Source organism: Manduca sexta, chromosome 19 (assembly GCF_014839805.1).
Source record: "Manduca sexta isolate Smith_Timp_Sample1 chromosome 19, JHU_Msex_v1.0, whole genome shotgun sequence".
NCBI lineage: Eukaryota > Metazoa > Arthropoda > Insecta > Lepidoptera > Sphingidae > Manduca > Manduca sexta.
This window is the reverse complement of record NC_051133.1, coordinates 13205972-13228747: the sequence shown is the minus strand read 5'-3', so window position 1 is coordinate 13228747 and position 22776 is coordinate 13205972. Positions and strand designations below refer to the sequence as shown.

At 36.8% G+C, this 22776-nt stretch overlaps 2 protein-coding genes across 2 annotated transcripts; both read left to right on the top strand.

Moving 5' to 3' along the window:
- The first annotated feature begins 8969 nt into the window (after positions 1 to 8969).
- On the top strand, positions 8970 to 18405 carry LOC115442056 (integrator complex subunit 7). Its single transcript, XM_037440409.1, is given in 18 exon segments — positions 8970 to 9136; positions 9211 to 9625; positions 10025 to 10137; positions 10493 to 10626; positions 10884 to 11072; positions 11590 to 11735; positions 12097 to 12223; positions 12458 to 12702; positions 12908 to 13096; positions 13409 to 13539; positions 13690 to 13934; positions 14221 to 14369; positions 14615 to 14816; positions 15075 to 15154; positions 15156 to 15287; positions 15843 to 15921; positions 16337 to 16531; positions 16874 to 18405. Coding segments are annotated over 18 exon segments (2910 nt in total). The 5' UTR covers positions 8970 to 9054; the 3' UTR covers positions 16931 to 18405.
- A 1378-nt stretch (positions 18406 to 19783) lies between these two features.
- Positions 19784 to 22423, top strand: LOC119189795 (leucine-rich repeat-containing protein 70-like). Its single transcript, XM_037440408.1, has 2 exons — positions 19784 to 20930; positions 21847 to 22423. The coding sequence occupies exons 1-2, from the start codon at positions 19834 to 19836 to the stop codon at positions 22109 to 22111; spliced, it is 1362 nt and encodes a 453-aa protein (XP_037296305.1). The 5' UTR covers positions 19784 to 19833; the 3' UTR covers positions 22112 to 22423.
- Positions 22424 to 22776: the final 353 nt, after the last annotated feature.

Below are 22776 nucleotides of genomic sequence, written 5' to 3'. Positions count from 1 at the left end.
ATCCGCAAATCTATTCTACGAAATGTATTTATTTCAATACGGTTTTGGGATGTTTTAAAAGGTGCCAAAGAGCCGGATCAGTCCAAACACATTAACTGCACTGGATGCTTTGAAAGAATACGCTGTATTGGGTATTCGCAAGTTATAAGATCAAGCGATAAAAATTTTCGATAGAACCATTTTGCAAAAATAAGTATAATTTTTCTTTAACATTAATCGCAATCTGAATGTACCCATGATAGTTCCCTGAAGGGTACATAAGCATAAGGTTACGCTGTAAAACTCGTGTCAGCCTATTAAAACCAAATTATTTTATAATTAAATAAAAAAAATATTGGTACTTTTTTAACGCGTGTGACGGACATGATTTAAACAAGTTTCGTTTACTAAAAACAATAAAACTGAATAATTGCATTGTATTAGTTATTGAAATATTGATATAATTTAATCAAAATGCTATAAGTTTTGTCATTTTTCTGGTAAAACAAGTAACCTCAGTTCAAATGTTACAATGAATAAAATGAATTGTCAAAAAAACAATATTTTAATCTTATAACTTGTACAGCATGTGTCTCACGGATAAGACGACATTGGCCAGTGTCCAGTAAGCAGATTATCCGCTGGCACATTACCCGCAGACACACTCCGACGCCTCAACACACAACACCTATTGTGCAGGATACACGTGCTACAATGGCATCGAGGCATAGACAATATTATCCATAGACCACATGCTATTCACATAGGATAAGATATCCATATATATTATAATTCTCTTTGGGATAAGAAGTTCAAAATATTAAAGTGTTTAATATGTGTTCTGTCAGATAGTGGTACTGCCCCAGTCCAGCCGATTGGTTCTGTAAACAAATATGTCTACAGCGTCACATTACTATTACAAAAACACTAATATTATCATCTGGTTATATAATTACAATTAAAGTGAATTTTCTGGTCAATTGTGCCCAATATTAAGCTTAACCTTCAACACATTATGGGACGGAACACACATGGTGAATATGTGTAATAGCATCAACTACAACTAAAGGATCACCTTTACCTACGCCTGGGGATAAAACGCAAGTCTGATTATACAGTTTCTCGTATACTCAGGTAAAAATACTGACAATATAACATATCAAACTTGATCAGGTTTGTTCCCGTCAAATCGCTGCAGTCATTGAAATACAACGAACAAAACCACCAGACAATATCCTCTTCCAAACAATACTTATATAATTTAATTACAAAATAGAACGGTAAACTGATATTTAGTTGCATTAACATAGTAATTGGTTGATTTTAAACATGTATCGTTGGACGGGGGGATCGGGTTACGGCTAATGCGGTTATTCCGCCCAATTACTCCCCATTACGGATAATTCCGGCCGGCCGGTGTTGCCTCTCCTGTTACACGCTACTGGGCTTTGGTTTACTAGTTATCACTGTATAATGCAAGATGTATCTGAGGCATAGTTGATTGTATATTAGATACAGCTTTTCCCCGCAACTCGTCCCGCGTGCAAAAGTTCTTCCGGGATCAAATTTCCGCTTTATATTTTACCGGGATAAAAGCTTATAACAGGAGTACCTAATGTAGCTTCCTAGTAGTCGAAGAATTATCAAAATCGGTTTAGTAATTTTAGAGATTAACCCCTATCTTCAAACCCATTTTTTATATAAAACATTAGTACCTCTCTTATTAAATCGGTCTACTATCATATTTCTTACGGCCACCATATTCAATAAAAACGTATTTGAATGCTACGATTAAAAATGGAACGTCAGCTCCGTCTTCCACAAGTCGTAAAAATGGTCTCAGAAACAAAGTTGCAAATTGAACAGCGGTACTTTATTGAACTTACGACCGTGTTAGGAAATGACCAATGACCATCGTGGGCGGGTGCTCGTCATTTATAAATAGATTGTTGGAATCCCATGCGTCTGATTCTAAATATTATGTTCAACTTTTGTTCGCAGCTTCGCCCGCGTGAAGGCGTTTTCCGGGATAAAAGTCCCGCTAAGTATATATTTTCCCGAGATGTGAAGTAGCCTATAAACTTCTCAGGGTCTTAAAATATCTTCATAATAAATTTCATAAAATTCCATTCAGTAGTATTGTCTGGTATTCCACCGCGCTCGACATCCTGAGACATGAGATGTTAAGTCTTATTATTTCCAGTAGTTACACTAGCTACAATGTCCTTCAAACCGGTACACTACAGTGACTACACGCAGCTGCTTGGCGGCAGAAATAGATAACCAGAAAGAATCTACTAATGACTCTTTCTTGGTGCTTTTAATGCCAATTTTCCAAACACCAAAAGGATATTTTCACGTGCTCATTATATTACAAAAAAAATTGCATAAAATTGGCCTTAGCAGCTTAATAACTGAATAAATTTGAATGAATACAATAATTTATATTATAATACATTCGAAGTTACACTCCAAAAAAAATAATTAATGTTACATTTCCTATCGTTCCGTTTCGAATGCGTTCGTTTTCCATCCCTTATACATAATCAAGTATTGTAACACATAATACATTGACTGTAATACAACCATTTAGTAGTATCACGCGGTGTCCGTTGACGCGCATTATGGCACCCCATTTGCCGCCTCCCTCCGTGCCTCCATGTCACATAGTACATAATTACTTGGCACAATGGAGCCGGGACAATGCGAATGTATCGCTGCCGATGTCGCGACACCCGCCGTTCGTTCCGCATAGCAATGGCGGTTTGGTTATTCATTTTGATACTTTGTATTATTTGTAGAGTTATGGCGTGTTTGGTACTTTAAAGTATCGTTTTGACTTGTGTACTCAAAAATACGCACGTATGCACAAATGTAACAATTTGGTCTCTAGTAAGTAACAATTGAATTGAAGCCATACATCGAAACTTTAATCAAACCTTATCTCATATTGTCTAGTGATATATTCCTCACTATTTAATACTTGTGTGATATATTATATGGACTTTAGTATTACAATAACAGAAGATTAACGATTCTAAGTTACTTGCGTAACCTGGCTTAAGGTTTTCGAATTTAAAGTACACCACAATGAAAGAAGATAATGTTATCAGTTTCGTAAATATGTTTTACACTAAAGTAACTATTTGAGGTAACTCCCAGCTTACCCCATTATAACAAAGGGTGAAAGGCATGTTGATCCGTTTTGAATACAGGCCATGGGAAAACGCAACACCACGGACAAATGTTTCTGGAACTTTCTTGATAGTTGTGATATTGTCTAAGGGTAACCCCTTTTCTTAATAGGTATAGGCCAAAATATCCATTACAAAGAAAAATTATAAAGGTAATAATTTTGTGAACAAGACTAATGTTTATGTCTACTGATATAAAGACATACAAGTTTAAGCAACCAATTATTTTAAAGGGAATGTTTGTACTATCCCCAAATACTATAATATTTTGTGTTGAGTCTTGGAGTTACAAAAATCGTGAGTCGAATGAGGACTAGTTACACTAATCATATATTTAGTATAATTTGTAGATATTAGGAAACTTTACTAAACGTTACAAAAGCCGTAACCTCTCATACGTCTCAATACTTCAATATAATATTATACTCTCAACATACCAACTTTTTTGATGACTACTATAATATCAAATCCCACAATGACAAAGCTCACATCATAACACGAAATCTCCCAAATATTCCAAATTAAATAGTTAAAGCAACAAAGTGTAATTCGACGCGCGACCGAGCGCGGCCACAAATAATTGATGCTCCATGCTTCGTCTTACTGAAACTGTACACCTAGTGATTCGACCACAATGGGTCCTGTCGGGACGCATTACATTTTTTACATAGATCTAGTTCGTTGGAATTCGTATTTGGGATATTTCAAACACAATATCATCCCAGGCGCAGAACTGTTGTGGTCTGATCGTAGGCCGAAATCTTTTGTACCATATTTTGCGCAACATGAGTCGGTAAAGTTTTGAGACATGAGTGATTTACAATTGTAATAGATAATAACTTCAATATTCAAGAAAAGTTGTAGTGTGAGGCGATATGATTATTTTATTAAATAATACCATAAACAATATAAAAGAATAGGGCTAAAACAAATGTACAACTTAGCAAACGAAAGTCATTCTTGAGATGATTACTGCAAGTATTATGTCAAAGGCAATTTTAGTTAAAAACACCAGTCCTAAAAAAAAATAATAGTTTAATGGCCTTTACAGTTTAACTATATGATTCTTAAACTGTTTTTTATGGTACACATGTATTGAAACTGTACTGAACTACACATTTTAAAAAACAATTAGCTTCCAATCTCACGTATTTTCAGACCGCAAGTTCTATTGTAAATTAATAAAAAACTTCCGACGCGATTAATAGACGCGACGTAATACTTTCCACATAATAACACATTTAAAAAATAATCAATACACGAACATACATTTGTACGTAATGACAGTGGGTAGGCAGACCGATAGTTATCTAAGACACGGTACGCTGACTCCGACCGCTTCTATCATTGTTAAAATAAAATGCGACTATTATGTGTTATGTAAACGGAATTATATTCAAATATTTTTCACATAATAGTGGAGTGAGTGACGAACGGATAATAATATTTATGACTCTTTATTGTGAAGACTAAACGATACATAAAAAACTGCATAAACACGGTAAAAGACATACATTTACGAAGAACGTTTGACTTCGATGCAATTTGCTTGAAGCTAGTTGTTAGAGGGAGGCTTCTTGTACTTAAAAGTCCATCTGAATATTTTCATCGCCAAGCAACAGTTTGCCACAGTGTTTTGTTTCAGTATGAAACACGGTTTGACGTCCAATCTGACGAGGTGAGGAATACACACTTATAAAGTAGGTACTCTGTAATACAAATCTCTCAAATTACTTGTCAGAAAATAGCATCAAACTCCTATATAAGAATTTCAAAATAAATCAGTATATGCTAAGATGTTTTTATTACATAGATACGTTGTCCGAGCTCAATACTGACAAGACGAAAGTAAGGTAACTGCCCGACATTGACTTAGTCAACCTCCAACCACTGTCGCGGCTAGTCGGCTTACTAACTTCTTGTATTTTTATAAATAAAATGCCTTCCTATGTTTTAGACGATGTACAAATTATACTCAACTGTGAATGAAAAAACGTTTCATTTCATACGTTAGTAAGAAGTATACACTATTTAACTTATTTTTTAAACTAATAAATGCATTTCATTCGACTGTCATGGCGACGGGGCGGCCGACGCTCGGGCCCATTCGGAACCGCTCGGGCTCGCTCGGGCCGTATCGATGCGAGCCGCTAGGGCTGTGGCTATAGTAAATACTCCGCTGTTTTTATGTGCAATTTTGTTAGGGTATGACGCGTCTATTTGTAAAATGTCATTGAGTATATGAATTTCCTATCAGCGGGGTCTACAATAGGCCTAACCCATTTAACCCAGTCATAGAGGTCCATGCCTAGCTGACAAATTAAAAACATGATAATATTAACATCTTTATTTAACATATATACAGAAAGAATAACTTGTCACGAGTTTCAAGACATCAAGCTGTCAATATTGATATTTCCACAACACTAGACTTTCAAGGATCTTTCACACATCTAAGAAGTGTTAAATTTACTTACGATTCATCGAGGCGCATCCTAAATAACTTACATAAATCCTTATAACTATTTGCATAAGAATCAAAATGCAATGTTGCATTATTTTTTTTATTTGAGATCATAATATGGTGAAATAATCCCCATTGTACGGTGACAAATGGTGTGGATGCGATGGTCGTGGTGGAACGGTGTGGTAATGCGGCGCGAACTCACGGAGCCCCAGATCGATATCTCGCGGTAATCTACCACCTTTTGCTTGTATATTGACTATATTGCTCTTTATTTTAGAGATATTTTACTTGTAATTAAATCTTAATTATTTATATTGATAGCAAGACGAATAAAAAAAATATACTTACTTATTATAAATCACATCGAAATTCGTAGAATTTTTGGCTTTTCAACAATAAGAAAGCTTGTGCCAAGATTCGGAAAATTATATAGAAACTGCCAAATAACTTATCATATATAGGTATATCATAGAAACGGTTCAAAACCTAATTGATTAATCATTTTGCTGTCTATATTCTTCGCAAAATGCAGTAAAATTTACAATATTAATGACAGTGAAATACCATAAATTAACAAATAGAGTTAACAATGACAAACATCAATAATACTAAAACGATGGTCACACTACGACACGGTGCGATGGCGTCAATTTTGACACCAACGGCTGCAGCGTAAACCCACACTATTTATTATTTGTGTATTATTCAGTGTAAATAAATAAGAGGATGAGTGAATGGTGTCCCCGCTCTATTGTCCATTATACGTACCATAATGTTTTTATGCTGATCTGTAGCAGTTTGTCTATGATTGTAGGGGACAAATGTTTGATGAACGCATCGATACTGATATTGTTTGCATGATCGCGTCTATTATCTGCTCTTTTGGTTTAATGCTAAGTATTTATGACGAGCAAAATAATTTCGGTGGAGAATACATATTTTTTACTTAATTATTGATATGAAAATATATAATACGTATAATTTAGAAAAGGCTAAATAAAATAAATTTATGATTTGAAATTAAAACCGAAATACCTAAATACTGTTATTATCATCTGCATCCCTTTCGCAAAATAGATAGAATGTTAAATCAAAAATGAAAATATTTACAAGTAAATACAAAATCCTCAACATAATATCTTTACAAATCCACTCTACGCATAGCAAGAATAAAACTTAACAACTATTGTTCATTTGTACGTTCTCAGGAAGCAAATATAATGAGTCAAATAATACTAAAACACGTATCTAAATGCGTTGTCAACCGCGATTACCTCACATGACTCACCGAGTCATCAGCATTATCACAATGCGTATACAATGCAAGGAAAATCAACAATGGTTCCATGCAAAAATCATAAACTGTCCACAAATCTTATCGTCATTAGAGCTCGCTAATCCCACCCTGAAAGAACTCGAAAAAAATAAATGCGGATTCCCATTTTAATCCCCCAAACAATCCAGTCCCTGTCAATGGATTTCTGAGCTCCTTATTTCCAACAGAAGTTGTTATTTCTACAAACTTAACTTTGCCGTCGGGTTAATTTTGCATCCGAACACAATACAACTGTGAAAACAAATTACAACCGCAAGTTACATTTTGCTGTGACGTTGGCTAAATAGCTTGCTTCGAAGAATGTATTTTTTATGTGAAACTAGGTTAATGACATCGGTCAGCGTAATCCTGGTACGTCCGGCATCGATTACTGGCGAAGAAAAAAACGTTTTCGCCACTAAAACATGTCAAAACAGTGTTTTGTTCGCTCCGGAAGGATTATAAAGATTAACCAAAGATAAAAAGTTTTAATAAAGTTATACATAAGTCATTTTACTCGGCTTATCTTTGCGTAACATCTGGTTTTAATTAAAATTCTTTGCTGTTATAAACTATTCTCACAAATGAATACATTATCAAAAATCTACAACGTATTATGGCACGGAAGTGAACAATTCTAATAACTGAGTAAGCGAATCTCTGATCTTAAGAGTGAAAGTTAATTATTGTTGATTGTTTAGCAACTAATCCATTTAATGCTGACATATGTAACCTATCACTTAGATAAATCATTATAGAGACTTCAGTGTAACGTAAGCTTCCTGTAATGCGAGTTACTGTTCGACAGACTAAGGCTAATCCTCAAAATTTTGCAATCAGGTAAGCGACTATTTGGGTATAACAAATATGTGTATGATATTTAAATTAAATAGAACGAAGACAAGAAATTTATTATAAAAACTTTGAACACTTCTATAATTATTGCACAGATAACTTTAACTAGGGTAATTGTTCGGAAATAAATGGAAATGAAATCAGCGAAAAAATTATATAAAACTCATAACCAGTGCTTTTATTTTGACTATGTAAATAAATAATTTACTTTCATTTACAATATAAATAAACAAAAAGCTAATATCGAAGGTTTTAATTTGCTATCCATTTATTTCTAGCTACAAATTTGGCAAAAACAAAGCTCTAACGAGAGCGCAGTAACAAAACACCGGCATTTAGTTGAGCGATCCATCGTGATTAGCAGGTACCTCGCCTTGGCGCAATTTTCGTGTAATTTCCCCGCTAATGGCGACACACCCGGTTACTGTTACAGTGACGTACAATTACCTTTGTGATACGAGCCCGATGTTCGCTAAATACCGCTTTTCTACCGAGCTATGGCACGAGGGAGCGCCGAATAGTGTCGGGTCGCTTGTTAACTAGTTTAGTGTAAGCAGTGTGATCGCTTCCATTAGGTAAAGTTGTTTATTAATGCTCGCCTCCTTCATAATATATTACAATACATGACTACAAGCAGTATATCGTTCAGTTCGTGGTATCACTATAGGCATTTTAATGTACTATTAGGCCACTAAAACTAGGTGACGACATTTTTTTTACTTATATGAAAATATTATAACGTAATATGCAACCAAGGTAATTCATATCACTATTTCAACGAGCAGTCGTTAGATCCTAATCTAGCTTCATAAATCATTAGACACTCAAATTTGAATACTATTGCCATCTATTACTTTAAATATAAAACGTTGATCATACTCCCATGGAAGACATTAATGCCATCTATTATTCTTGCCTATACTAATAATTGAGTAAAATGGCTCTAAAATATCGTCAATAGATGTCTCTAACGGTAAAAGATAAAATAATAATCAACAATGTTTATTAAACATTGTAATTAATATAAAATCATAATAACACGTAATAACTGTAATTAATAATGAAATTAAATATTACGTAAACGTACATTTAATTGTGAAATGTCTTTTGTTGAAAGTTGTATGAACAAAATATGTCAAAGTCAACTGTCAAGCTAAAATACAAATGTCAAATGTCCAACCAAACATTTTTTTCTTTACTTGAGCTTATTGTTGCAGTTTTACTTAAATATTGAAATATTTACCATGTTTGGGGTTAAAATGAATCCTTTTAACGATAGCGAACAAGAACAAGATGCTAATTCTGCCTTAACCGAATTAGACAAAGGTATAAATACAACATAACCATAAAACATTCGATCTATTCGAACATAGTTAAACAATTTTTGTTTAATTTCGCAGGCCTTCGCTCAGGAAAAGTCGGAGAACAATGCGAGGCGATCGTGCGCTTCCCTCGTTTATTCGAAAAATACCCTTTTCCTATACTAATTAACTCATCATTCCTGAAATTAGCGGATGTGTTTCGTATGGGAAACAACTTTTTGCGGCTTTGGGTTCTGCGCGTTTGTCAGCAAAGCGAAAAACATTTGGATAAAATCCTGAATATAGACGAGTTTCTACGAAGAGTTTTTAGTGTTTTACACTCAAATGATCCTGTTGCGCGGGCGTTGGCCCTCAGGACGTTAGGCGCGGTGGCGGGAATCATTCCGGAGAAGCAAAACGTACATCACGCCATTCGCAGGGGATTGGACAGCCACGATAATGTCGAAGTGGATGCCGCGATTTATGCTACTACGAGATTTGCCGCACATTCCAAGTAAGATATATCAGCTACTAATGATTATAATGTATGTAGACATCTTGCTTTAGTTAATATATAATAATAAACTGTTGGTGTACTGTGTAGTAAATAAATAATATTCTTTAATTAAAATGCTGTCTGCTGAATAATATGGTCTACATATTATGTTCAGATGAATTAATATTATTAATTATTATTGTCCAAACTTGACATGATGAAGGTGAATTAATTTAAGTTCTGTCTAGGCATACTTACACTGAAAAAATAAAACATATTACTGCATTAATTAAGTTTATGCCTAAATCTCATAGGGAGTTCTAGGGGAAAGAATTCTGATTAACCAAATTATTTATGCAGCTAGGAGGTAGTTGATATTTTATACAAATAGGCATATCAATTATGATATTATTTCAGCACATTTGCAGTGGCCATGTGTAACAAACTCTCGGACATGGTGGAGTGTGAGAGCACCGCAGCTGAAAGACGTGCCAAGCTAGTCAGGGCTTTGAGGACAGTGCATGGAGGAGGTAAAATTATCTTGTTGTATTTATAAAGCTAGAGAGTTTGTTTGTTTGAATGTGCTAATCTCACAAACTACTGGTTTGAATTGAAAGGAAGGCTATAGGCTATATAACATCACACTATGACCGACAAAAGTGCAGCTAATTGACAGACTCTATGAAAAATTTTCATTTTCAGAGCTTCCATTGTATGTTAATTGTTAAAATTACACAACAAAAGTATGTCAAAATTGTTCTCCTTAAAAATTCTAAAAAATGTATATTATAAAATAAAACACATGCCCCTGACGCAATGCAATTATGTCTATTACCAATAACACATCCTATTCACAAGTTATCAAACAAGAAGTATCTATTTTAGCTGTGCGAGCGCAAGGCGTTCTGAAGCTTCTCCGCTCATTGCTGGAGAAGTTTCCATCGTCAAGTTCTGTACGCGCCGCCATCACAGCACTGACGCATATAGCCGCCGACACGGTCGTACATGTTCCTGATCAAGTGAGTTCTATTTCAAAAAGCTTTAATATAACATGCTATATTAACATTAATATGTATTACTGGATTCAAATTAATAAATTCATTCAGTTCATTTGCTATCTGAAATAAGGAAAAAGTCAGAGTTTCCTTTACCCACGAGGTAGTCTAAAATTTGAGTAGTTTTCCAATAGTAGCAACATTTTGTTAACAGATCTGTGTAAGTTAAGTTGTCTATCTATAACCTTTAGAAAAGTCTATTCTTTAAATCATACTCCCAGGTGGAGCTGCTCCTAAGCCTGGCCCGTAACGATGCCCGGTCATCCGTGCGTCGTGCGGCACTCCTGGGCCTGAAGAAGCTGGCAGAACACGCATCGCTGTGGCCCGCCACCTGCATCCACGAGCTGGTGCGCGCCGCCTCCGACACGCAGGACAACGAGCACACCATGCTGTGTTTGGAGGTCATGCAGGTATGTTAACAGGGTGTGTGTAAATTATAGGTATTTATTTACCACTGGCATTGATTAATTAATCCCAATACATTTTTTGATCAATCGCAGACCAATACATATAGTTTTTTTAAATGTTTACAAATAACTTATTTTGTTAGGTTTATTCTCGAGATCGCAAGGAAAATTAAGATTGGAATGGTTTATTAAAGTCGGCTGTTAGTCGTTGGGATAAAAAGGGAACATTAAGAATGTAATAATATTCTGTCTTCACTTTACGTTCCCGCGTGTTGCAACGTGACATGGTAGCATGCAATGTTTCCGATGACGACGTCATGAATAGGGTGAAGGGGAAGAAAAATGTGAAGAAGGCTAACCGCACCATCATGTGGAAAGATTAGTCAGGAAGAGAGAGAAAATTAATGTTCCCATAAATTTTAAAAGCCACATTTTGTATTGAGATCTTTATTTTTCTATACAAATTATTAGAAATTTGATTGTGCAATGCGATGGTATCAGCAACTATCTTATGTGTTAGATGTTGGTGCGCTGCCCGGCGGTGTGCGCGGCGGCGGGCGAGGAGGCGAGCGCGCTGCGGCAGTACTGCGGCGCGGCGGCGCTCAGCGCGGACCTGCGCCGCGCCGCCACCGCCGCCGGCGTGCTCACCGACGTGCTCGTGCACTGGTATACCTTCCCATACCTACATTACTAAAATTGTTTCCTTTGAGAAGTTTCTAAAAATATACAGGTTCTCATTGGTAGTGCGTTAATAAATGAAACCACTGGTCTATGACTTTTTATTGATATTTATTTCAATGTTTAATGTTCGCGTGAACATTAGAAAAGATATTTATTTTGTTTGAACCTTACTTTTTCTTATTTTACATCTATGTTTTGAATAATTTATGGTAAACGATTATTTTCAAGTAGATAAATATGTGATTTCTTTTAATTAACCCAATGTCGAAATGAACTTTTATAATCCCTCCTTAAAACACACCCTGTTAAATTAATTATAGTCGTAAAAAAAAATTTTTTTTTTCAGCTATGAGGAATCTCTACCAGTGGATGGTTCTGATTTGATGATAGCTTTGGAGACGTTAGTCATCGCAACTGGTGTGGATAACAACCCAAACAATATAAAACCTTTGAGGATTGGTTTGCGGTGCTTGGTAAGATTTACTGTATTACTATTTTATGCTATTGAATCGTCAAATGTAGTCTACTTAAAAATCTTTTTGGGAACTGGTTCAAGACGACCCAGCCATGGAGGACAAAGATGAGAACTCTAGAATTTATATTAGTATCGTTGTTTTATTTTTATATAGACTTTTGACAAATTAGCAATTGTTTTTATTAGTCTATTTAAATTAGCTCTCTCTACAATTTTCTATTACAATCTCCAGGTGCGACTGTGCGGCGCGCAGGGCTCACAGTCGGCAGCGCGTGCGGCCGGAGCACTCGGGCGGCAGGCGGCGGCGGCAGCGGCAGCAACCACGGCAACCACTACGGCAGCCACCACAGCAACAACGGCACAAGCCGCGCGTCTCGCCGCGCTGCTCGAGGCACTCGCCGCGCTCGGCTCCGCCAGCCCCGCCGCGCTCAAACCAGCCAAGCGATCGCTTATGGCCACGCTTCAAACGCTACATAGGTATGGACTTATTGCAATGAATATTTTGTATATGGAATATATTAACGCAAGACCCAGTGCCAGTCAATAAATGCAAGCGATCACAATCATGAATCTGTAATTAAAAAATAAATAACTTAAATAAAAATTAATGATTCTCCTATTTTGCGATTAATTCATAATCCTATATTTTTATAACATCCTGTATGGTTATGACTGTCCACAGCGAGATAAAGTCAGGCAGGCAGTCGGACGACGGCACTAACTTGGTGCTGGCGTGCACAGTGCTGTTCCAAGAGCGCGCTGGGACGGCGCTGACGTGCCAGGTGTACGCCGAGTGGCAGTCGGTCGTGCTCGACGTCGTCGCGGAGGCGGATGGGTGGCTGCGGTACAGGGTCGCCAGGGCTGCTCTCAGGTACAACACATCAGCCATTTATCCCCGAAGGGGTATGCAGAGGTGCAACCAGGGCACTCAGTTTTCGCCAAGTGTGTTCCATTCCATGATGTGATAGAGGGCGAGTCTAGATACTATTAATATCAAAATAATGGATAGTTGATTTAAATATTTTTTTACTTTGTTTGTCTGAGTTGCGTGTAAAATTATTTTTAAGATAGTTATGTAGCACAAATATTTTATGCAGTTTTTAAAATTATGTAGGTTTATTATTGTATCAAAAATCTTGTATAATAGAATCTTTAATAATATTTGAGCATTCATTGTCTTTAGGTATGGTCATCACAGCCTGGCGGCCGAGATCCTATCGCGCCTGTGCGAAGAAGCACCGAGCGAAGCAGCTCAACGCTGGCTCACAGCATTGCATAAAGCTGCTGTCGCCGATGCCAAGCTAGTTGAAGAAGGTAAGATGTATTAGTATCGGTGTTTTATTTAATTTAGATACAGAGATTAGAATTTCGTTGATATTTCTTACAAATTATTGAACATTATATGTGATATAAATTGAGACTTGTAATTTTAGCATTGACAACATTTGTTTCCGTTAACCGCAGGCATCTCTGGTCTGGAGGAGTGCAGTGCGGGCTGGGAGGTGTCGAGCGGCGTGGCTGCGGGCGTGGGCGCGACGGGCGCGGGCGCGTGCTGCGCGGCGTGCGCCGGCTGCGCTGCGTGCGCGCCGCTGCCGCCCGCGTGGATGCGCGCGCGTGCGCAGGCGCTGTCCGCGCTCGCCGTCACCGCCGCCGCCGCGCGCGCCCTCTGCACGCAGCCGCCGCCCGCCATCGCGCATGCGTACGCACAGGTATGCACACGGACCCACAGCAATAGTTTATCTATACTGGCGACTACATAACTTCGTAATCAAAGGAATATTCTAGGTCTGAAAAATAATATTCGAAATAAAATGAAAGTCGAATTTAATAAATTCCAAAATATATTTTTTAAAATTTAAACTCAATTTAATTAAACACGCTGTATAAAGTAATATTTGTATAATATAATTCTACTCTAATCACAAGAAATACATAACTTTGGCCTTTTCAAAAATAACTTGTATCCGTAACCGAAGCATATAACTGTTACTGCAGGCGAGCCGCGACCCGCTGCTGACGGCGGGCGCGGCGGCGCCGGCGCTGCGGCGGGCGGCGCGCGCGGTGTCGGCGGCGGCGAGCGCGTACGGCGCCATCGCGCGCACCGCCTTCCACGCCGACGACTCCACGCTGCGGCACCTGCACATGTATCCTTTACTACCACTAACAATATACAGGTGTTTAAAAATATTATATTTAAACCCCTAATTATAATGGTAAAATAAATATAATCATTGAAAAAAATATATATTTAAACTGTAAACTCCAATTATAGTAACTCCTGCAACGCCGTAGATAAAAATAATATTAAAGATCGTTTAACTTCGTAATTTTTTGAATATTAATTATTTTATAGATTTTCAGTTAGTAAAAATTCTTAACTCGGTACCAGTTCCCAACACACCTATACACAGTTAGCGCAGTTTCTGGACCGAATAACTTCGAATCAACAGGAAAAAGCGACGGAATCAATGAGGGAGATGACGCCAAATACTTTGGACGAAATGATTGCACTCTTACCAAGCAAGAAACTCACAGAGATCTCTATAAAACTGTTCGATAATCCCACTACTAACCCTGGTATTACGCATCGGGTGAGTAAAATTAATAATAAAATAATTGTTTGTCACCAAAAATGAAACAATTTATGTTAATTTTTTTTTTGTTATTAGTTATAATTGTTATGTTTTTATATAAAAAGGTAATTATTTCTCTTAGAATCTTTGATGTTCTTTTAGCTATGAGATGCAGTGCATGTTTAAAGCCTAAGTAAACTCGAAAAATTAACGATTATTTTTAAACCACCGTTAACCAAGACTGTATATAAACGATATAATGATATGTGTTGTCAGCACGCCGAGGCGGTGCTCGCGGCGGTGCGCGCGTGCGGCGGCGGCGCGGTGTGGGCGCGCGGCGCGTGCGCGGGGCGCGGGCGGCGCGCTGTGCCGCGTGGCGCTGTCGCCCGGCGCGCGCGCGCCGCCCGCCGACCACGCCGCCGCGCTGCCGCTGTCGCACCGCCTCGCGCTCAAGCTCGAGGGCGTCATACTGCCCGCCGTGCCGCTCAGGTGATATGCTTGTATAGCACAATTCAACATACATACATACATAACATCACGCATTTATCCCCGAAGGGGTACGCAGAGGCGCAACTAGGGCACCCACTTTTCGCCAAGTATGTTCTGTCCCATGATGTGATAGAGGGCGAGCCTATCGCCATATCGGGCACAAATTCCAGACTCCGGGCTGATACTGAGCAGAAAAACTCAAATATCACTTTGCCCGACCCGGGATTCGAACCCAGGACCTCAGAGCGCTATTGTACCGGACATGCAATACAACTACGCCACCGAGGCAGTCAAATAGCACAATTCGAGATTAATATATTTGTTTTATTATTCTGTTTGTACCCTTTAATCGCAACATAAGCATTCTGATCGTAAGACAATCCTCATTTCCTTTGTAACAAAACAACTATAACCATAAATTTAAAAAAAACATATTTAAATGCTATTGACTTATACAGAATTAAAAATGTAAAACACAAGGAAGTAAAAAAAAAAACATAATTGCTCCAACTAAAATATTGATATAACTTATACAACGGTATTTATTGTTTACAGTAAACGGCAAAAACAACGTCAAGTAAAGGGAGTGCAGATCACTGTAACGGCGACACCTCACCCGCGGACTAATGAAAAGGTAATAAGAAACTTTTAAAGCATCTTTTGAGACGTTGACATCTATATAGTTGACTATATCGTGTTTTATTTGCATGATTTCATAATTGGGTTAAAGTACCACCACAAAAATCTCAGTTCTTACCTAAATAAACATACCCTTATTTTGCAAAACCCTGTATAAGACACTTTCGAATAAACTTAACGATATATTTTACAATACATTTGATGGTTAACTATGGCAGGTTAACAGCCACTATACTACGGACTGTTACTAACACTTTCCCTTGTCAAATGACCTTATGACTTTCTATAGTGTAGAAAACTGATTGAAAAAGACTCTATAGTTTATAGACTTTTGACAATGCATTGTAATAGAGGTTTGTAAAATAAATAAAATCCTAATTAATCCCCTATATTGAACACTTTGTCGCCAGACGGTAGAACTAACAAACATCCCGCCAGTGCTGTCGGCGGTGCAGACGGTGACCCCGGTGCGGGACTTCTTCTCCGCGCAGCAGCTCATCAGCGTGAGTGCGGCGGGACTCTACACTGTGGCCGTGGAGGCCGCCTTCGTGGACGAGCAGGGAGAGCTCTGGAACACCGGCCCGCGGACCTCTATTGTCATCAAGGTAAGAGTTAGGTTAGGTTGGGTTGTAATTTTAAAGTAAACGTAGTATACGGCAGTTCGGTTTAGATTCTAGATTAGTTACCTACACGTGAGCTATTTATGTATGGTATGGTAAGTTTTTTTAAATAATTGAGGAGCTAATTGGTTGATAGAATTCCTCAGTCTAGTTATTTTTATATATACGTATATGTATTATGAATCAAAATTGAGTAGTAAAGTTGGATTAGAGACAACAGACCCCAATATGATTCATTTATTCTATTATCGAAAATGGCTAGTTATAACAGTACTAAATATATAGCTATAACAAAGGGAATCAATGGTAATAATATTTTTTTTCTAGGCCCACGAGGAACCCACAGCCAAAGGCAACGCGCAGACAACCAGAGGGAGATTTTGAAATAAGAAGAAACATTAGGTTAAGTAGACAACATTAAATACAATTTTGTAGCATAGAATATAAATTGGTAGTATAATAATGTAGATAGCAAAGGTAATGCATCAGATACAAACAATATGAAACAACGCACCAGGATGGAGGTATTAACAGTAGTAATAACTACAAATGGTGTAATTAGTGACTTCACTAAACATATAAAAGAAAATAAATATCTGATGATTGAAAAATCAGCCTTTTAATGGCTTCTTAAAAATAAAATAATGGTAGTATTATTACCAAAGGCCTGATTTACCATTTTTAAGTAAATTGTGACTATAGTTAGCTAATAACGTTGTTAATCGAATAATTAAATAGTTTTCGATCTTTAATTAACCATTATAAGTACAGAATGTGGACTCGTATAATAGTTTATGCATTTATAAGACGTCAATAATGTTACTATCAATAAAAAAATATGAAAAGCTCTATTATATAAGAGGTTAGATATTTTATTATTACTTATACGAATCTACCGCTCTGTATACTTAATATTTAATATCTCGTAAATCTATTTACAAACCAATTTATAATTCAACGAGATAGAAGCGAATTGGTGATAGGACATGTGTAGACGTGTTGAGATTGGAAGAAATACTTTAGTGCGTATTTTGATTGTAGTAATACTATCACAATGTACTGTAGAAAGGTGTCGTCATATTCGTTTAGTTAGGTGGGGTAATACCGGATAGGAGTTATACCATTATTCCAAAATTCCTGCTACATACGACATATTTTACTAAAATGGACTAGACAGCCAGAAATGGTATTTTGTAATCTACCACAATTGTTTGCCCTGTATTATTTAAATTTACAGGTTAGCAGTAATTTTAAAACAATTGGATATTCCGTGATCCGGTCTTACCCCAACTCACCCTTTTGTACTTAGACAGTGGATATGGCGGTGCTGGTTTCGGTTTGTGGTCAGCAATTAGACGGTTTGTCGGAAATTTTACGCCAAATCTATTTTGCAACATGCTTGAAGTGTTTCAAAAGTATAGCTACAAGAACATATAGACATGAAAGAGAAAATAAATATTACTCTAAAAATGACATGCGAATATGTATTTTTTTTTTTTTTTTTAAGAATATTAAATAGAATGCCAAGACTCGAGGGCATAGATCTAGAAATATAATCCTAGAATTAAATATGATATATTTTTATTTTAAATAATGTAACATTTAACGAACTTCTAGTATGTTCATATCAAGTCGAAAATCTGCAATATTTAATGACTTTATTCTTCCAATATTGCAAATATTTTTGCACAGATATAATTATCACAATATAGTTGAAACTAGATTGTTTAGCTCATTACAGTTAATGACATAAACTCAAATAAGTTTATATTTAATTATTGTAACATAATAAAACATGTCTCTTATCAATGTAATCTCGCAATAAACAAATAAAAGGACAAAGAGGTTTTTTTTATCAAACATAGACAAAAATAAATATTATTTTACAAAGACAACAATAGATTACTAATGATATATTGTCCTAAAAATATATAAGAAATTAGTGATTACTCGTGATCCCACTCGCTGTACCAGTGGCGTAGTAAGGTAACCAAGGGTCAAGGTACAAAACAATATGACCCCACGCGATCTCGTAGTGTAACACGCTTAACCGATGCACTGAATTAAGCGGGAGCATAAAGATCACTTGTCAATCGTTAGGATCCAGGGGCTTCGGTCGACTGCACTGCCTAGCTCTACGTTTCTATTCCTACGTATTACAGTTCATACCCGAAATAAGTTACACTGTGGTCCTCGAATATGGCATAACAAACAGCCTGTTTTTTTTTTATGCAGTCAAGACCGGGGGAAACTGCGAATGGTCCTGGAATCCCTTGGCTTAGCGAATGCAGAGTGAGGAGGAAAGTGTGGAAGAAGGATAGGAACCCTTTTTTAGGATGGGCGGAGTGGAGAAATAGGGGAAATGTTCGCGATTCCTTATAGACCTCAATGTGTAGTTACAACCAAGAGATATAGACACTGAACTGTGTATACCTCTACCGTCTAGAGCCACGGCAAATGTCTGCAATATGAGTGTACATTCGGTAAATTTATTCGAGTGCAAAAGAATTGCTTCGCGAGGGAGGAAGCCTTTTGAGTGTAGCAAATATCAAATCGGACGTGATATAAGATTTATATTCAGTATATTTATTTCGCATTTGATATGACTGCAGAATTAGTGGCAAAAGGATTTTGTGTTCCTTTTCTTGTAGTTTAATATCCGTCATGAGTTAAGTGGATGATTGTCATAACAAAGATATAGACGTCACTCACCGTACAAACATATTGAAGTAACTAGCTAATGCTCGTGTCTTCGTCTGTGTATATTGTGATTTTATGGAAAATCTATTTTTTCGGATGTAAGTTGGTTCTGAATATAGCTCAGAATATATTTTATTTTATATAGTTTTGTATTTGACGAGGCATACAAAATTCCCTTGTTTTACTCCCTTTCGATATTGGGCGAAAAAAATATTTACATGGCACATATTTATTTTCACAGTCCAAGATCCATCCATGTTCATCCGTCCATATTAAATTGCATTGAAGTCGATCTAGTAGTTTATACATTCCCATATTCTTTTAAATTTTATTGACATTTTGTTCTCTTGAGATGGAAAAAAAATACGGTTACCCAACTCCGTCGCTGATATTCATAAAAATTGGTTCAGACGTTTAACCGCGAAGACTTCATCAAACAAACAGACTCACTATCGCATTAACAATATTTACGTGAATGTGGATTGTAGTGTAGCCTAATGACCAACAATCAGCGCCATCGACGATAACACCTCTATCTGGCTGATAAGCGATACACCTGCGCAGTACCACGCCGGCCCGCGCCAACAATGCACATCATAATAATATTCTACCTCATATACAAAGTCGATACCCTATCAGTGTGTGACAGTGTGTGTGTTTGTAAATACAACAACCAAATAAGCGACGACTATCAAGGCGAGACCGTCGATTGTTCGTATAATGTCGGCATTTTTGATAATAATGTCAGTCTTCCGAATAAAGTGCACTCCTTGGATTTATCGTTCAGCAATCTGTCGCGCATCGACTCCACGGCCGTGCTGCGTTCGAAAACAATGCGCGAGTTAATTTTAAACAACAATGCCATAACCGATATCGCTCCAGATTCGTTTTCTTTGCCCGAGTTGAGGAAAATCGATTTGAGTTATAACAGCTTGGAATTTATCGATAAGGAAACGTTCAAAAACTTGAAGAAGTTGCAGTATTTGAATTTGGCGAATAATAAGTTTACAACGTTTGAGAAGTTAACGTTTCATTATTTGAGTAATTTGAATGAGATAATCTTGGACGGGAATCGGATTGGACCGAGTCTGGAAGAGGTAAATTTGTTCGACCGAAGCGGGTTTGGACTGACGCAGAAGGTGCAAACGATAAGCATAAGTAGAGTAGGTTTAAACATAGTTCCTGATAATTTCTTCGTCGACGCGTATGATCTCAGAAAACTTGTGATCTCAGGCAATAAGATAACTGATATTTTCGAAATTCCATTCACATTGGAATACTTGGATTTATCTGATAACCCTATACAAGAAATATCAAGCGAAGATTTTGCAGATTTACCAGCTCTAAGAGTTCTCAAACTAAACAATGTATCCATAAGAGAAGTACCTGAGTATGTCTTCGAACCATTACATGCTTTAAGAACTTTAGAGTTAGAGAGAAATAAGAATTTAACTATATTTGATAAGCTAGCTTTTGGAAGGGATGTTCTTCAAGATCCTAATGATTTTCTCCTCGAAAGATTGTCTATAAAAGGATCCAGAATAAAGAAACTGGATAAAGATCTGCTGGATCCCCTTGGACAACTGATCCAGCTGGATCTCCAGGGTAATCCGTGGATATGCGACTGTGACTTGGTTTGGCTAAAAGAACTGCAAATAACAGAACAATACTACGAACATTTGAGGTGAGTGTCTTCAAAAACCTAAACTGTAGCACAAACAATTTCTCTGATCATCAAAGTTTATTGTCGTTTTTAATTAGTTGCTTTGCTTCTCTTATTACACTTGAGTCTTTATAAAAACCTTCAAAGGGGCTTTAAAAATTTACAATATGTTGTCAACGAACCTAAGTTTATTTATAAACAATCCTTTCTCGCATTTCAAACCCACATCATTATAACACAATCACGCCTTTTTTCTGCCCCATATACGGCACATTAAGGCATCGCGTCTTCTCTGAAACAAAGGAATATCAAGGCTATGCCATTGACTTTATCTACTGTACAAATATTAGTCACAGCCAAACAAAGCTGCCTGGGCGTTAATCGAAGAGTTATCGGTGTAATCCGATCGCGTCATGTCCAATAATGATGCATAGATCGTGATCTAGTCATTTGCTAACATCGTTGCATAGAACAAATTGTTTATTACCTTTGTGTAATGGCAACGTGAAGCTATGAAAATTGTTGATTTCAGTTCTATAGTCTTGGAATCTAATTCGAGTTTAGGGGGCCTGCCTAATTAATCAAATAATAGGCATTTTGTCCAAAAAAGAATATCGATAACGATGTAGGTACATATTGTAGGAGAAAATGGTTAGTAAAATATATTACAGACACACAAACTATAAGAAATTATTGTAAAAAAAATCAATAGTGTCGTTATGCATTAACTACTCATACTCTTATAAACGTTGTTTTTTTTTTATTGATATAATGTTTACCGACTTCAAATGGGACTGGGCGCTCTGTAAATCTACGGGGCTCTCGACTGCAGTTCAAAAAGCCCTTATGCTAATCTGCGGCTGATTTAAATACTTTGTATTTTTTTTTTAATATCCAAAGTTTGGTACCAATTTAATTTATTAAATTTTTTTTTCAGGTGTTTCACACCAAAACCGCTATACAACGCTCGTATCTTCGATTTAGACGCGAAATACTTCACCTGCGGCGCCAAGAAGCGACATGTCGGGGGAATCCTTGCTATAGTTTCCTTCTGTCTTATACTCGCCACTCTTGCAATATGGATATTCCTGTTCTTACCAAAATATATATCTAGAGGGAACGTGATACAGCAAATGTACACCCCTTCTACAGCATACAGTATATTGCCTATGTCTGCGACTGTACACGATTATAGAAATTAATGCAAGGGATTTGTCTATTTTTATGGTAGCAATGTGGTATTATGCTCTTATATGAAGCAAATTTAAACCTTGGAAATCTAGGGAAATGAGGCTTACATCCATTTCCAAAGATGAATTCAGTGCAGTGTGACTTGGTTTTTAACTTAACATTTCGTTATTCGGTTGTATAAAAAGTTACATTATATATTTATATGTAAGTTTAGTATAAGTAGGAAAATGTCATGACAGGGCTATACTTTGTTAAATATTTATAAATAAAATATGTTGCCATCATAGAATGATGGAAGAAAATAAATTGTTTTTTATATATTATTATTCTTTTATTTTACTTTCCTAGAGGAAATATACGAAACTCATATCTCGTGAAAGTTTTAGCCATTCCGCGATCCCCCAATTCCTAAAAACAACTTTTGCACAGTGAGAAACATCAAAATTTGGTTCCCTATTTGCATTTAGTCACCCTAGTACTTTTGGAAAGAAAAAATAATTTTTATAAAGAAGCTCTGAATAAAATATATTGCAAGCCGTTGAACAATGAACATACTCACGTTTTATGCGATCCTCGTTTTTCAACCCATTTTATAATTGTTATGACCATGTTAGATTACCTTATTACTCTGAATATTACTGCTCTGAGTATTACTTCCTTTTGTGCTACGCTGAAC

Coding starts and splice junctions, on each gene's coding strand:
- LOC119189795 (XM_037440408.1), top strand. CDS start 19,834: ATGCACATCATAATAATATTCTACCTCATATACAAAGTCGATACCCTA. Junction 20,931..21,846: donor CAATACTACGAACATTTGAG/GTGAGTGTCTTC, acceptor TTTTTTTTTCAG/GTGTTTCACACCAAAACCGC.